General features: G+C 40.7%; 1 protein-coding gene across 3 annotated transcripts in view; it reads left to right on the forward strand.

The window, feature by feature from the left end:
- The window catches only part of SDK1 (sidekick cell adhesion molecule 1), a 683,598-nt gene that overhangs the window by 273,597 nt on the left and 392,153 nt on the right, over positions 1-17,848 (forward strand). For all 3 annotated transcript variants that reach the window (XM_019494663.2, XM_014610818.3, XM_019494664.2), the window contains exon 4: positions 1,406-1,553. In XM_019494663.2, the coding sequence (XP_019350208.2) occupies positions 1,406-1,553 (148 nt within the window). The remainder of the gene's footprint in view (positions 1-1,405; positions 1,554-17,848) is intronic.

The raw sequence follows: 17,848 nt of genomic DNA on the forward strand, positions 1-17,848 counted from the left end.
CGTAGATTGGACGATTAGCAAACTGAACTGTTTGGCTGGGGACAGCAGGCAGAAACCTGCAGTGGTGAGGCAGGGGACGCTCCCACACATTTTCCCACCTACCGCAGGGGCCGTCTCTGATTGGCTGCCCAGCGCATGTCCCCAACCCCCTGCTGTCAGCCAAAGGGAGGGAGGAGAGGGCATCTGTCCCCATCCCCACAACAGGGAGGAAAGGGGAGAGATGGGGAAATGGTCCCCTGAGCTGTGGTATGCCCAGATGAAAGGAGCCTCACACCCCAAGGGTCTCTCCTCTGCCCGGCCAGCTGGGTGCATAGACCCTCCCCCTGTGGGTCATTGCCTCTCACCTGTGGGGAAGGGGGAGTGGAGGGAACTGAGTCCCTGCCCCAGGCTTCCTCTGAACTGGGGTGTGCCCATCCGTGGGGAGCCAGCATGCTCATGTGCACAGCAACTCCCACTGTGGGGCTCAGTCGTGTTTCCCCTGCCATGGGTGAGAGGCAGTAACCCACAGGGTGGGTTGCTGTGCACCCAGCCATGCCAGCTCCCTACTGCTGGGCACAGCCAGCTCAGGGGGAGCCAGAGCGAGGGGCTCTGTTCCCCTGTATCCCCCTCACTGCCCTGCTGGGCTGACAAGCACAGGCAGGATGCAGGCTGGGAGCAGAGGCTTTGCTTCCTCAGCTTTGTGACAGCCTGGGGGCAGGGCTAGCCCAGCCCAGGTGGAGCAGAGAAGCACTGGCAGAAACTAGCCCACCTGCCCTGCGAGGTTGGATTACTGAAGAGCTGCAAAGCATCCTGGGATGCTGGAGGACAGCAAACTAAGGTGATTTGCTACAGGATCTGGGACAGAAGTTCAATAGACCGGTCTAACCTAAACTGATTCAATCTGATACTACATCCATCCAGGTGTATCTTAAACCAGATTCTGCCATTTTGAAACCAGTGTATGTGCACTGAACTTCTGTTCTGTTACAGTTTTAAACTGGTTTCCAGTCACTTATACTGGTTTATGTGTCATTTCTGTCCCTAGCCTGAGCCAAAAAAACTGAGACTGCATAAAACATTAACGTGGCTTTTTCATTCACACAATGAACGGTTTTATGTGATGTGAGAATATATTAAAATGTCACTTTCTGGGTTTAGAATAATTCAGTGATATCAATAGGACACTTTACACAATGCAGTAGTGCTGATTGATGCACTTCTTGTGTGCACTGGAGGCACTTGGCTTTGCCTTATGCCTCGCTACACACCTCAAATCTACATTAATCAGCACAGCTGCATGGCTTGTCATGTCTTATTGCTTAATTACGGCAATACCAATGACTCTATTGTAAAACATAATTATTTCTTTCTCTGACCCCTAAAAAAAAATACCTTCCCAGGCTCTGAGTGTAATTTTTCTCTGTAGATATGGGAAATTTCATGGACACAGACCAGAAAAAAACAGTGGCGGAAGGACAAGCTGCAGTTCTAGACTTCATGCACATCCTCAGCTATCCCAGACCACAAGTGACCTGGTTTAGAGATGGGCACAAGATTATTCCAAGCAGCGGAATGTAAGTTGATGTGCAGTTCAAAAAAATTAAATATTTGAAATACTGGTACGGCTAATTACATTTGCTAACATCGCTTACATGCTAAGTATGCAAATTAAGGTTTAAAGGGCCGAAAGTTATCTAGCTCATCCGAATTTTGAGATAAATGGCTATTTTAAGACCAGCTCTGAAGATCCAAAGCAGTTTAACAAAATAATTCACGTGCTGTTAATGTTCCTTGTGCAGCAGTAGGCAGTGAAAATGGAGTATGGCTGTTGTTTCCTCTTCACGTTCATTTCCATGGTTTTTCAGAGCTGAATGCTCATCCCTGAATTGTTTTTACCAGAATACACTAATTTAATGAATGCAGGTTATTTACTTATAAAACTGTGTTTTTATACTGAACCGTGCTTGATAGCATTTTCTTTGACAATAAACCCATAATTACTGCTTATTTCTCCGTATCCTTTTATTCTACAATGACAGTTTTATATCCTTAAGGCTAATTAGCAGTTCACCCACTCATGGCAAAGTTGTTGCACTGTGATTAGCTAAGCATTATCTCAAGGTGTACTAGTTTACCCCTTACCTAAGGCATTTATAATGGGAACTTGTTTTGTGTTTAGAGTCACAAGTGGCTGGCTGGAACATTTTAAAATACATTTGCCATCTATCTTTCCGTTCTTCAAGTTTTTTATAGATGTTCTAGATGAGCAGCCCAAAGGATCCATGTATTAAGAGTAGATGTTTGGGGGTATTTTTAGGTTTCAGGGGGCTGCTGAGTGTTTAGAGTTCTTGCTAAGGAAAAAAAAAAAGATTCTTCTTGGTTTTTATATTTTTATTAATAAGCCACATAATTTGTTTCATATTTTTACTGCAGTCCCTTTTATACCCTTTTTTTTAAAACACCAAAAAGGAATTACAAGCTCTTTTGCAACAACTAGAATCAACGTTGTAAAGGAAGTGGAGCCGCTGTGCAATAATTTCTGAGTACTCTATCACCTCATTTTTGGAGTATGTATTCCATGGCTGACATCATGGGATGTTAACGTATATGGTGGCTTAATTTAATACTAGATAGCAGGAAACAAACAGGAAAATGAAACAGTGGTTCCAGGTACAACTCCTCCTGCTGGAGACAAAAGTGACTAAGCCTGAGCTACTCGTTGTGAAGAAGCTATTTTCTTCACTTCAGCCAAGGTACAAAGATTGGTGTTGCCAGTGCTTAGAATTAATCAGATCAAAAGGATTACAAGTAGCTGAAAAGTGTGTCTCTATTCATGGATCAGGCGGTGTTTGGGGAGATGTTTCTAAGGAACAGACTGAGTCTGACAGATACCTTTTTGCAGGATCTGAAAAAACCAGGCTTCCCTAGACCACCCAGTATAGGGTAGGAAAGCACTCAGAGAGACCAGTGTATAGACAGTTTGTTGTTCTAAAATCCTATTTCTTTTATAGCATGCTTTGTAATCAGTTAAGATTTAAAAACCCTTTGAAAATGATGTTTTTGGATCCCTGTGTTAAAAATTGTTCCCTAGCTCCAAAAGGGAAGAACTCCAGGTGCCTAAAACCAATCAGCTGTGTTCCGGTAAGCACTTATAGTGCACAGAGCCACGTAGTCTGGTACCTGGCCTAAGAGTGATAGACTTCCACCTGCAGAGAGGTGACAGCAACAGACCAAAGGGATGCACTTGGAGGGTATAAATAGACATAAAACTGTATCAATATCAAAGCATACTCATGTAAGCTGTTACTGTACAACTGTTATATTAACAGGACTTTTTAGCAACACAAGTGTAGCAAAAGTACTGCGGTTTTAACCCTGTTCTATTCATCATCAAAGTTAGGGTGATTCATTGCACTCGTATCTCTACAGGATCAAACAGACGTAACAGATCAGAACAGCTGATGTGCGTTCCTGACAACCAGCAAGCCTTCCTTCCCTTTCTAAAGGAGCTAAAAAGTATGTTTGCCTATACCCAGGGAAGGGGTCAGAGGTGTAGCCAGCCCCTTAATAGTAGCAAATCTGTAATGCTTTATTTATTGGGATTCCACTTAACTTGCCTGCACAAAAGTAAGGCTTTGTGGATAGCAGCCCACTGGCTTCAAGTCAGGCCATTATGTACACACAAAAGGTCTACCAGTTTAACTAGATCAGTTTAGAATGAGAACTGGTTAGATTGATGCAGCCGCCCTTTGTGGATGCTCTTAAATCTGTTTAAGACCGCGTTTATATATCTAAATCAATATTAAGTCTTTTTAATCCTTTTAAGAATGTGTAGGCAAGTGGTTGCGCTGATTTAACTAGATCAATCAACCAGTCAGCTAGCTACGATTCCCAATAATGACATCATTGCACATTATGGAGACCTGTGAAACAGTCAGTGTTCAAACTGAAGACAAGGCAGGTGGTTATATCGGGCTGAAAATAGATTGGGAGAGAGCTGGTGGTGTCACATATTTCCCCATAGCATTAATGTAAGAAAAGCATGAGTAAAAACAGATATTGGAATAGACTCTTATTTCCACTAGGATCATTCTGTTGCTCTGTGGGCCTTGAAGAGGGCCTGCTTTTAAAGTTGCACTCACTTCAAGTCTCCTTTGTACTGTCAGAAGGGGGTAAAGGGTGTTAGTGCAAATGAAGACCAGGAGTATTAGGTCTACAGGGATAGCTGTCAAAAATCAAAGGATTATCTGTCACTGGAATGAGGACGGAGATGGATGGGTAGGCTTTGTCATATTGTAGACATTTAAAGGATTACAAGTAAGGCATATTTTTAAGAGAGTACATATTCTCCAGCAGTTGATGAGAAACTGTTGTTTAATTTTCAATTATTGGCACGGCAGTGGGGCTTACATAGCGGTTTTAAAGCTGTTAATGTTCATTTATTTGCTTTTTTTAATGAATATTTAAATTTTCAATTTTTTTCCTGCCAGTGAATGTTAATGTTTCTGTCAAGCCTGTTTAACATTCCAATCTTAATTTGTTTCTGGGGAGCTAAAGTAACAGAGGATGTATTACTGAATTGTCGTAAATTCAGGCACGACTTCATTATTTTGGAGGCATTTTACAAATATATCAACTAAGACTAGCATTTGTTCTTTGCCTTTTCTGTCACTAACCATACACTTCAGTGCGGTCTTCAGTTCTAGCAAATAGTCTTGATCTCATGATAAGCATAGATAATAGACCAATTTCTTATTCCTCTCAGTGGGTCATTAGGCTGAAAATTGTCAGTTATTTAGACCAAGGAAAAGCCATTATGATTCAGTGGATAGATTAGTCTTTACCTTCTTTCACAAGTGAAAAGTCACGATGGTAATCCTGCTCGGCGAGTGTGCAGAGCTGTGATATTTGCTGGGAGGGAGTTTCCTTTTGAGATGCAGGCAATTTCTTTCAAACTGAGCAGATTTTAATTAATTTAAATGGCTGTGTAACTCATGGTGGAAAGAGTATTCAACTTTGTAGCAAATAACTACATATTAATTCTGTTGTTAACCTGTAGTTTAGCTGCTTTGATGAGATAATATTTACTTAAAGTGTGGTAAAGCTACAGGACAGAGATTAGAGTAATAGTTGTTAATTTTTACAAGCTTTTCACATGCAAATCCAGGCCAAAGACCTTTCCTTCCTGCTGAATGGAAGCACAAGAGGGCTAAGGTATCAACAAAACCATATTTAGTGTATAATGTCAAGCAGTGTCCTGCACCAGCTCATGGCACTGGTGCTAACATTTCTGATGCAAGATGATTGCCGTGCTGTAGTACACTTTATTAGAGAAACAAGAAGGTGCATGTTTAAACTTTAGCAGAGTCCTGAGTTTTTTAGTCTGCCCTGTTCTAGTCTGTACATGTGTGACTCATGATAGACCAGGGGTGGGCAAAATGTGGCCCGCGGGCCAGATGCAGCCCGCCAGGCCATTCTATCGGGCCCGTGGGGCCCCTAAAAAATTTAGAAAATTAATATTTATCTGCCCCTGGCTGCCTATCACGCGGCCCTTGATGGCTTGCCAAAACTTGGTAAGTGGCCCTCCAGTCCGAAATAATTGCCCGCCTCTCTGGTAGACTGAACTCTTTCACTTGTTTTGGCTATTGAGAGTTGTCTTTTGTGAAAATCTCGATTTGGCATTTTAAAGGACTGTTTGTGGATCATCTAACAGCAGCTATGTTATTTTTGTCCTGGCATGAGATTTGTTAAGGTGCTTTTACTTGTGATTCTTTTTAGAAAAGGAAAACCTGAATATTTACACAGACAAATTGGTATGGCTGCCAGGGGAGGCATAACTCATGCAAAAACCATCACAGAGGATTAGACTATTTTGTCTATTATTTTGTTCTGAAATCCTGGTTTAGGAAAGGATTAGGAAAATCTCTTATTTACAGCGCAGGTGTTCTGCTACCTGACTCGCCAACTTACGTGCTGCATCATTTCCCCTGCTGTGCCTAACTTTATCCAGCTGTTAAAGTGCACTTTGGATTTTTGTTACTTTTAAAATAAAACATGCAAGGAGCAAACTAAATGTTGTAGCTTGTGCATTAAATGCACTCTTATTTAGATGTACTTTGGATGTTGCTAATTTGTGTCCATCCTCCAGGATATGGCAGCTTTAGTCAGATCTCAAAAGTAAATCCAAGGGAGTATAGGTGAAAGTATGGAAAGTCAGTGGAATAAGTTGATTTAACTGGGCTTTGAATTATGGTCTTACATGTTGCTTTATCAGAAGACCAAGCTTGAAGGTTGAGAAGAAAGAGGTGGTACACAGATATGCAGTTGGTATCAACAGGGCCTACAGAATAGGAGTGGTGAGGAAAAGGAAGAACAAATCGGTGCCTTCAATATGAGGAAGGTAACTGAAAAGTGGCACTGGGCAAAGACTGGAACTAGAAGTTATTCAAAGAAACATTTTTACGGATGGTTAGCTTAACATAAAAACTCAGATTTATCCTGAAAATTTGCTGTTGCCCAGGCAGATAGGACATGTATTAAGTGGAGTGTATTCTGATTCTTCCTCCTTCAGTCTTTCATTTCTTTCAGTCTGTTCTTTCCTTTAAAGCATGGATTTAAACATGGTGTCATGGATTTTGGCCCTCTATTAGGAGCTCTTCTGCGTATGGCCATATTAAACGTACACCCATTTAGCCACATGTGTGCAAATCCAGGATTTCAATACACACAGATGGAAAATTAAGGATTTTGATCTGTTTCTAAAAATCAAGTATTTATTCTCCAAAGTCATATCCAAACAGGAAAATGTGTACTTGCCTTTTTGCCTGCGATTGAATCAGTTTCTTTTCACCTTGGGCAGCTAGTAATTGCAACTGATTGTTTAAGTAAAGTATTAAAGACCTTGGGCAAAGTCAGGCCTTTAATATTTCTCTTGAGCAAAGAGTTCCATGTAGCTGTGTAGCAGCCCTTCGACCTGTGATAGAGGAAGTGACACTGATTTCCATGCGATTTAAGTCCTGCCTGGTGTGCTGATTTGGGGGCTTGGGTGGGTTTTTGCTCTGTAACTTCAGCATTGCAGGACCCTATTCCCATAGCGTGGATACTGGGGTGAGTGGCTGGAAGCCCAGGGGTCAAGTGTTTGAGGCCACAGCAGAAGTGCTCATGGCGTGGCCTTGTCAGATTCCAGTGGATCTGCAAATTGTGCTAAATACCTTGTCAGACAAAGACATGAGAAAGCAAAAGAAGCATTGCAGGAATATGGATTTGTTGCGGGGGGGGGCGTTGTTTTGAATTTACAGTTTGTTTGCATGGTTGTTACCAGCCGAATTTTATTAAAACTACACTTGATGATTTGGAAATGCTCTTCCTTACCAGAGACTGGTTGTCAGGAAAGCACTGCCATTTCTGTTGGAGTTTGGCCAGCAGCTGAAGTTGAATTTTGACCTAAGCTGTTGGGTTGATGGAATGAAGTCTTAAGGCTGACTTCTTCTAACTGATACAAGGCTTCGGCACAGTCATGAAGACTATGCTCCAAAAATGGTTGCTTTTTACATTCACAAACGTTAATATGTTAAAATCAGTTCTGTTTCTGTTCTGGGACCAAGAACTGACTTTTGTAAAGCACAAGCAAAAGTCTATCTATCATGCTCCATTTGTATAACAAAGGTTGGAACGGTCTGGCAGCAGGCATGCAAACAGCTATATCCTGATTATAGTGTACAAATTGTTGTGCTTATTACCTTCATTTTTAGACACACGTTTGCATCTTTTCTTCTTCCTGCTTGGGAAATGAAATGTAGATATTAACTTCAGACACATTTGAGGGTTTTCCTCCATCAGGAGGTAATTTTTGCTGATGTTTATCAGATTAGTACGCAAGAGCATGTTTGTGCAATGCTAGTCTCCTACTTAATTGCAGGTTCTTGTCTTCAAATTGCATCCTGTAGCCTACCTGACAAGAATCTTAGCACAAATCTCTTCTATGTTATCTTTGTATGGGTTTTTTTTTTTTAGATCTAAAGTTGATGGATTTAATATTTCAAACCTCTAGTCAATTTTTCAGTATGCACTTTTGTAAAAATAAATCCAGTTGTTATGTCTGTATCTCTTATTTAAAATCAATTAATGCATAATTGCATAACAATTGTAAAACAGCAGTTGACTCAGTACCATTTCATTTCAGTTAAAGAAAGTATCCAAATTAGTACCTGTAATGGAAAAGTACACCACATAATGCTAAAGTAAAGCTAAAACAGATATAGATTTTTCATTTTTAGAACTTAAAAAAAAATGTATTTGATGTTATTGAATTATACTCTACCAGATATTGGTTAAAATTCTGCTAAGCTATGCCTGCATGTTGTTCAGTACCTTTATAAAATCAGTATACATATACAACTATACTGATAGTGCCATAGGTTTATCACATTAAATAGTTAACTGCAAACAAGTCATTTTGTGGGTTTATAACTTTACTATTTTAGTGTGCTTTGGAATTAAAATTTTTATGTGCAGGATCCTAGCTTGGGATTATTTTTGTATAAAAGCAAAGTGGGTTGTGTGGGAGGTAATGCATTTGTCTATTTTTTTAAGTTAAATCTTTATTTGAAAACAAAACAAAACAAAACAAACAGTCATTAGCCTCTGCTGTTTACTAAACTCCAATTTTAAAACATCATTACTTAGGACTGAAGTTTTGGATGCCAGGAATAGTTTATAACCTCCCTGATACAAAGCCTTGTTAAATCAGAAGAGATCTTGCCATTGGGCTTCATCCCTTGAAGTCAATGCTAATTTGCTACTTTGTGCAGAGGCATAGCTAGTGGGGTTGGAGTCCCCTCCTCTGTTTCACTTCCCCTGTCCCTTGGGAGATACCATTGCTGCAGTAATGATGAGGTTAACCCTCTCATAGCTGCCAGTTTTGGCCTCAATTTAGCAGTGGCCATAAGAAGGGTAACCCAATAGTTACTGGCTGCACAGCAGGTGGAGGGGGAGTGAGGATGATGAGGGGAATCCTTCCTCTGGATTGCATGGCCACAGCTTGTCGTCCCTGGGTGGGCCCATGCCAAGTATGTCCTTGGCTATTCCAGCACCTCCTTTCTCCCTCCCCCACTCTGCAGTCAGTGCCTGGGGCTTGTACCTTGTCATTCAACCCCTGTTACGCTACTGACTTGATGGATGGATAGATATGGAGATATCTATATATATCTATATATATCTTCATACTACTCTCTCTCTCCATATATAGATATGGATATGGATTATAATTATTATTTTAAAACTGCTTGTTATTACCTCTTACTAAGCACTTGAGAGGAAAGATATTCTTGTCAAGGCCCTGGTATGGCATTAAAGAAGCCTATATCAGTTCATGGCCCTACCACAGGCTCCCTGTGTGAGCTTGGACAAATAGTTCTCTCTTTCTGTGCTTCAGTTTTCCAGCTGCAAATGGGAAGATGATGCTTTTGTGTTTACAAGGGTACTTGCGATGATAAATTCATTAGTATTTGTAAGGCATTCAGATACTATAATTTCCTAGTCAGACATTAGGACAAGATATTGTAAAAATCTATTGGAAGAATGCTGGAGAAGGTATTAAGGGGAAGAGTAGGATCTAGGAGAAAACAGCAAAAGGTCAGAAGAAAAATCATTATAAGCAAGGATTATAGTATTATTTTTTAAAGAAAAGAGTAAAGGGATAAAACAAAATTATATTACAAAACTGACCAGCATATGGCAAATAAATATAAAAGCAACGAAGCGGTGAGGAAGAAACAAGCAAGGAATGCATTAACAAGTAGTTATACAGGGAATGTTTAATGCCTTGGTATGATATAAAGATTGTATCAGAATGAGGCAAAGAAGGCCATTTCTTCTTTTTCGCATACTCATGTATGAAGTGCATAATTCATTCCTGGCTTTTCAGTGTGCTGATAACAAGACCTTCCCTAGTTCACCCAATGGCTGAGTGTTGTTTGTACAGAGTGTACACATGAAAAATAAGAAGTCAGCCCTCGACTGATCCAGTTACCCACATTTTCAAGTTAAAATGTTTGCGTCGGCAATACTGTTGCAGTGAATTTCTTACAGGCTCTATAAGGCTGGGGACAGAAGTTACACATAAATCAGTGTGATTGATCAGAAACTGGTTTAAACCTGTAACAGAACAGAAGCTCCATGCACATAAACCAGTGTCAAAATGGGTGAAACTGTTTTAAGATAAACCTGCTTCAATGTAGTATTAGACTTAACTGATTTGGGTCAAACTGTTTATGAAACTTCTGTCCCAGACCTGTTTCTGGTTCAAGTTAAATCACAGTCCCCCAGCATCCCAGCATTTTGGAGCCATGGGCTATCTGTTCCAGAGAGCAGTGCTGGCCTCGCCCCTCTGCTTCCTAGCCAGAGCAGTGAGGGCTGGTTGACAAGTTGGGGGGAAGTGGTGGGGGAGGGTTGCGCAAGCCCAGTCTGCAGGGGAGGGAACTGCCCCCCAGGCAGACCCCAGCTGGGGTCTGGGGCCAGGAACGGGAGTTAAACACCCTTCCCCCACTCAAATTTACTTCTGGCTGCAAGTGTGGATAACAAATCCCAGGAGCACCTGGAAGCAGGAAGAGGAAGCGATGAGCAACCCTGCATAGTCCTGCTGCAGTGATTGTGGACTGCAAATCCCAGGACCTTGGGGGGCAGCAGGAAGAGGAAGCAAACACACAGCCCATACTGGCTACATGCCAGAGAGCTGTGCTCTAGCACCCCCCAGCTTCTGGCCTGAGCCACTGTGGGCATGTGGCTGCATATTCTGAATCAAAGGTAAATGTCTGTTCACTTTTGTTTCAATTTAATCTCTGCAGTTTAGACTGACCTGCAAAGACTGAATCAATTCAGCCTCGGGCTTTTTGACTGTCTGTACTTAGCCTAAGAGTTCCCTGCAATACTTAGGAGAATGACGGAAGTTTTGCTTGTGTTGGTGGCTGGGGGTAAGGTCAGGGTATTGAGCCCGACAGATGTGCAGGAAGAGGAAGTATGTGGCTGTGTGGATAACACCTTTGATTTTAAATGAAAATTTCCAATGGCATTTTAGACAGACTTCAGATTACTCCTGGGCTGTCGAACATTTTTTGGAGATACCAGTAGGAGGTGTTATAGATTAATTTGGGATTAATGACTCGTTCCTCATAGCGAATGTTCACATAGATTAATAGGAAGATTCCACACATTTCCAATTGTCTTTTAGAAGGAGCAAGTACCTCTCTCGGAACAGTCAGTTGATCAAATTAGATTTTCTACTCGTATATCTCACACCTTTAGTTTGCAATGCCTGGGAGTGCTCCATCGTGCTTAAACATGGAAAGCATTTAACTGTTTCCCCATGACACATATACCTTGGAGAGGCATAATGGACAGCAGTGCCTTCAATCATACATTGCCTTTTACTGTCTGACCAGGAGCTAAATTTGTATGCATGCTTATGGATTTTCTACCTTTTCCTGCTAGAAAAGCTTTCTGATTTGCATTGCAAAGGGGTTTTTTTTTTGCCCTGAAAGTATATCCTTTGCTATTTGCTGTAAAAGGGAAATAATAGCTTTTATTGTAAGGATTTATTAAACATGTGTTTTTGTTTTTTGTTTTTTTGTTTCTCTGGCACTCGCCATCCTTTGTTTTTATCATGTTTGCTTATTCAGATTTCAACAGATTTATTTTAGCTGCTCCAACAGTCACCAGACTGCTTGCATTGGGTCCTGTATGCTTTAATCCTGAGTTTGCAGAGAGTCCAGGCAGGTGCTTGAGTTTTTGGCTCGCTGTCAGGGTGCATTTTTCTCAGTCTAACACCCCTTCTTAGGAGATGGGGCTTCACAGTCCAGCTGAGTAGCCCTGGGATTATTGTTGACCCCTTGGGTTCTGCAGAGTTTAAACACTCCCTTTCCCCAGTCACTAGCCATGTAGACATTTTACAGCTAAAACTGAGCTCTTTAGGAGCACATGATTGATGTAAACAAATAAACACACAGAACTAGGTTTTGTAGAGTCTGAACACGCTTATACTTTGTACGTAATAACAAAAGAGCTATATGCACCCATAAAAACCTCCTTGCCTTCCCCTGCCTTAGTTTCCCCATCATTTTAGAAACCTCTTTGGGCTGATATCAAGTCTCCTGGTCTCATTTTCTTCTCCTGCTCAAACCTTCAGCGAGCCTTCCACCAGTCCATGCATAGGCGACTGGTAGGCAGGGCATGGGGGGGCACGTGCCCCCCTGACAGGGCCGTCCCCATCCCCGACACGGCCGGCAGCATCTGTGGATGTTTGCTGTCCTTGCCACTGCTGGTGGCTTCTGCGGGTGCTCACCAGCCCCGTCCCTGCTGCCACTGCTGCCAACGGTGGCTTCTGCAAGCGCTCAGTGGCTTCTGCAGATGCCATCGACGGCTTCTGAGGGTGCCCCCCCAGACTCAGGAGACACCAGTCATCCATGAGTCCATGCATTTCCCTTGCAACTCCTGGGTCCTTTGTAAGGGCTCTGATAACTTTCTGATCTTCCAGGCCCTTTTGTTTTGTTTGTGGCTTGGTCAGGATTGCTCTGAATCGTAAGAACAGTTTAAAGGTGTCTCAAGAAGTTTACAAGGCCCAGGGGAACTGGATTAAGCTCTGCTGTAGTTAGAGTCTCCAGCTGTCTTCATCAGAACTCAAGGACTTGTGGGTCCAGTTGATGTGTCCAGGGAAAGGATCCTCCTTTAAAGTTCTGGTTTTCAAAAGTCACAGTGTGCTGTGCCCGAGTGAATCTTTGTCATTTCGAAGTGTTCCACATACAAACTTTAATCAGAAGGAAGCATAGGTGTTAAGAGATTGAAGAGCCCTTTTGAAATATAGACATGCTTTATCAACAGTACTCACGTTAGGCACTCACATTGGTCCTCAGTATTATTTGTTGAAGGGTCTACCGAAAATGGTTTTGAAATGATCCTCCAAATTACCCTCTTGTGAAGGCACTCAAGGTACAGTGGAAGGGCGAATGTCTTAAAGCAATTTGCTATTTTTCTATAAAAAAGAACAACCAAGAACTATGGAGTGGATTTATTTAATGTACTTACTGAGACTAAGAGATCAGGAGAATCCCAGCATGGAGAGAAGCTAACAGTGAGTTTCCCTAGGGTTTAGTTACAGAGTCAGTGTTCTTAAAAATATAAATAATTTGGAATTTGAGGGAGAGAGAACAGTACAGAGCCAGAATTGCTGACAAGACAAAATTGTTTAGGTTAGGTTAGATGTGATTAGGGAAGGGTTTTGAGGAACATGTAATAAGACTTGATTACATGCAGTCTGATATGCACATATTTAGTATTCAGTTGCCCAGTAGTGCACATCAGAAATAAGAATCAGAACTAGTTAGGTTCTGCATTATTTGTAGCCTTACAAGAAAAAGGATCTAGGTATCACTGTGTACTGCAGCAGTTGAACATGTGAATTTTATATTGAGGAGGCTAAATAGTAATACCTATCCCGTTTCCATTTTAAAAATACTCTCTCACGATGCTGCTTTCAGGTTTACTTACCCCATATAAAAAAGACATACAGTGGCAGAGTGAAATAATTGGTATACTGCTATCAGCAGCTTAATCAGTAGAATAGAGTTGTTCAATAGGATGTACTTGATATGAAAAAAAAAGGGGAAGTTATTGGTGATAACAGGCACTGACATAGGAAGTTGAGGCAAATATCTTAGAAAGATTTTTTTTTAAAAAGGTTATATATCTATATGAATTAGAACACCACTTGCACTACAAATGTTTAGCGTAGCTAATTTAAGGTGATAAATTGATCAGACCCTACATTGATCAATGTACACTCACCTTCCTGGTGATATAATAATGTATAACTTACTATATAAAATTATGGAGCTCTTCAGGTTTCTTCTCAGTGCATACATCTGACATTGTCAGAGAGAGTAAACTACACTGGAAAAGCTGCTGTATAAATTCCTTTTTAATCTGGTTTTTATCCATCTTCTATCTTTTTGTATCTTTTTTTAATCTGTTCTGTTATTGGCTTGCTATAACAAAATTGTAAAAATTTTAATGACAACCTCAAGAACTATAGCTATAATAAAATACTTCTACATAGAAGATGAATAAAGTGGAGAAACATCTGAAAATTACCTATTAGGTTTGAATCTAGGTTAGATTGTTTTGCTACAATGGTGACAGCTCACTTAATGTTCCATGTATGGATTTTTCACTTGAAAACAAATATCACTTAATTTTACATGAGTAGATCCAGTGCCGATAATGCATTTCTCTCCAAATATTAGCCTGTCACACAACTTACGTTAGTCGCACATAATTGCATTTCATATACACCAGATAATACTTTAATTAAAATTGTGATGATTAGCATGTATTTTTAATGAACAATAAATTCTGATATTGCCAAGTCCATAGTGTGTTAGCTGAATGATGCTTAACTTTTTTTTTTTTAACAGAGCTTCTGAATCTGCTAATATTATGAACTGGAGTGGCAGCCTTCATCAGTAAGAGAGATGAAAGTACTTGAATAATTTGGGCTGTCTTTCTTATCTATCAATGGATGTGATGTATGCACTTGTACAGACTCCCTTTACCCTTTAAAATCAACCTCTTTTATTATTTGTAGGAGAGAACGTTTCTGCATCATGGAATTATTTCCTTGAATCATTATTAATCAACATCTCCATTGTTTGTTGGCTGGTTTTATTTTGCCAATCTGATGCATAGGGCAATTTTTATTTAAAGCATAACGTGCTGCCATAGACTGGTGTCTTTAGGAAGACAGAAATCTCCCACAACCTGCTCTAATAGCAGTACAGCTTAGATGTAGTAGGGATGGTAGTGTAAACTCTCCACTGGTGTGTGTGTGGAGGAAGGACATTAATGTTTGAGAGCCAAAGAAACAGATTATTTTCTAAAGGGTCCGGGTTCCATCTGTTTTAGGGAATGAAGGCACAGCCCCTTCTAGAAGAAAGACTGTGTTCTTCACTTGTATTTGAAATGTATAGCTCCGAAATTATTCTGGTGTTAGTGGAATAGCTTTGATAGGTTAGTCTGTGCTTTATATTAGAAAGAAAGCATCCAAGTCCATTTGTGGCAAAAAGAGTAGATTCTTGGCACAGATTTCTTTGCTGTGATGGGCTTTGTCTGCATCTGAAAATCCTTCAGTGTCATCTCCAGTAGTTCTGAATGTTAATGATGCTTAAAGTTTCATCGTACAAAATTATAGGAAGTTATAGGTTGTTCTTTTTTAAAGGATGGAGTTAAAAGGCCGGCATCTCCCTTGTATCACTGGAGCAGGCTAATCATGGCTGAGGAGCTGATGAAAAGGAGGTGGACGAGAGGGGAGTCTTCACCAGACATAAATCTTTTAGGTTTAAGGATGATTCAGTTTGCTCTGCTGAGATTAGAACACTGATTTACAAGTTGGTATTGATTCTTGGGGACAAATGGATTTGGCGAGTAAATATAAACTGTGAATTAAGAATGAACAACACTCCATTTTCAAAGGGGACCCATGGCACTTCTTAAGAAAGACTATCCAAGTTTGAGCTAGGTAGATGGAAGACTCAACAACCTAGTAATTTCAATTTCAATCCTATCATTGATGCGGATTAGATATCGTATCAAGGCTTCCAAAAAGAGTATTATTTATTAAATGTTTTGCAACCAACATTCTTGGGAGCTGGTTCTGCCTAGTGCTCAGAAAGTCAGTAGACTCTAGATCTATGCAAGCAGATGATCTCTGGTGACCATTTCAAAGTATATTTTTACAGAAATAGGTGTAAAATGGCTGTGAGTTATTACCCACTGTAATATTTGATAGCTTGTATGAATCCATTTTCTTCTGTTAATTAAAACTGACAGATGTAAAATGCATCTGCTGGTATGGGTAGCTGTAAACTGTGGTGAGACATTAATTTTCTTCCTGTGTAGAAACAGACATATTCAGTTTCAAGAATCCTAGTGATATATCTATTTCTTACATGAAAATGTGTAGAGATGCATCAGCTAGTAATTCTATCATATGGATGTGTTGAATGTTTTTTAGAAGCCTATCATTATTGAAGATTTCTTTTCTTATAAAAAGTTATGTCCGATTCAGAGGAAAAAAATAGAATTTTGTACACTTGGGAAATGTTTTGGCCTTTGTGGTCAGTTTGCATCAAATCTACTTTGTTGAACAAAATTCATCCTGAATTTAAAGAATTTGTTACATGGAAACAAATGTGAAGCAGACCTTGCATTAATTAAGGCTGGAGAAAAAAGAAAGAGTTGGCAGCCTGCCTGTGGCTTATCTCTGATCCTTAGTTGTGAGTGGAATCTTTAGCTGTTTTGTCTGGCCTTCATCTAACCAATTTCAAATGAATTTAAATAAATTGTAAATGCCCTGTCTGAGATTTCATGGATCTATTTGATTTGTATGAGAAGCATGAGTCTTGGCTGTAAAGACACTTTTTGAAGGAGTCTCTCAGCTAAAAGTGAGAAAAATGCGTAAACACTTGAAATATCCATGTAGAAATGCATTTCACTCTATATGTTAAAATTTTCCTTTCTCTTACAAATGTGTGTACACGTTTAGCTGTTGTATGAATTGCTATTGTTTACTGATTCATAACGTTCTTAACTTTGCTAGACACAAAAAAGTCACAGAGGGGATGGATTTCTGGCTTGTTTAGCTTCCAGCATTTAGATCCTGCAAACATGTATGCTTCAACTAGAGTTATGTACGTGTTTGGAGGACCAGAGCCTAAGTAAGAGCATCAATGGATAAAGAATGACGTGATATGCAGTAAGAAGCAGGGAGAGTGAGAATCATAGAAAATTAGGTTGGAAGGATCATCAGGAGGTCATATCTAGTCCAACCCCTTGCTCAAAGCAGGACCATCCCCAACTAGATCATCCAGCCAAGGTTTTTGTCTACCTGGGTCTTAACCTCCAAGAATGGAGATTCCCTGTTCCAGTTTTGCTTCCCACCTAGTAAGAAAGTTCTTCCTAATATCTAACCTAAATTGCTGCAACTTGAGCCCATTGCTCCTTGTTCTATCATTTGCCCCCACTGAGAACTGTCTAGCTTCACCCTCTTTTGACCCACCCTTCAGGGACTTGAAGGCTACTATTAAAACTACTCTGTCTTCTTGTCTGAAAACTAAATAAGCCCAGTTCCCTCAGCCTCTCCTCAAGTCATGTGCTCTAGCCCCCTAACCATTTTTGTTGCTCTCTGCTGCACTATCTTCAATTTGTCCATCTCCTTTCTCTAGTAGGGGACCCAAACCTGGACACAGGACTTCAGATGTGGCCTCACTAGAGCTGACTAGAGGGGAATAATCCCTTCCCTGGACCTACTGGCAACACTTCTACCAGTGCAGCCCAGGATGCCATTAGTCTTCCTGGCAACAAGGGCACACTACTGGCTCATATTCAGTTTATTGTGCTCTATAACCCCCAAGGTCCTTTTCTGCAGAGCTGCTGCCCAGCCAGTCAGCCCCCAGCCTGTACTGGTGCATGGGATTGTTCCATCTTAAGTGCAGGACTTTGCACAAGTCCTTTCTGAACCTCATGACATTTGTTTTGGTCCAATCCTCCAATTTGTCTAGGTCACTCTGAATCCTAGCTCTACCCTCCAGCTTATTTACTGCTCCCCCAGCTTGGTGTCTTCTGCAAACTTGTTGAAGGTGCACTCCATCCCATTTTCCAGATCATTGATGAAGATATTGAACAAAATCAGCCCCAGGACCAACCAACCCCACTTGATACTGGCTGCCAACTAGCCATTGCCAACTAGCCATTGACTAATACCCTCTGAGTCCAATGCTTCAACCAGTTTTATTTCCACCTTATAGTCCATTCATCCAGCCCG

Source organism: Alligator mississippiensis, chromosome 13, assembly GCF_030867095.1.
Source record: "Alligator mississippiensis isolate rAllMis1 chromosome 13, rAllMis1, whole genome shotgun sequence".
In the NCBI taxonomy this organism is placed as follows: Eukaryota; Metazoa; Chordata; order Crocodylia; family Alligatoridae; genus Alligator; species Alligator mississippiensis.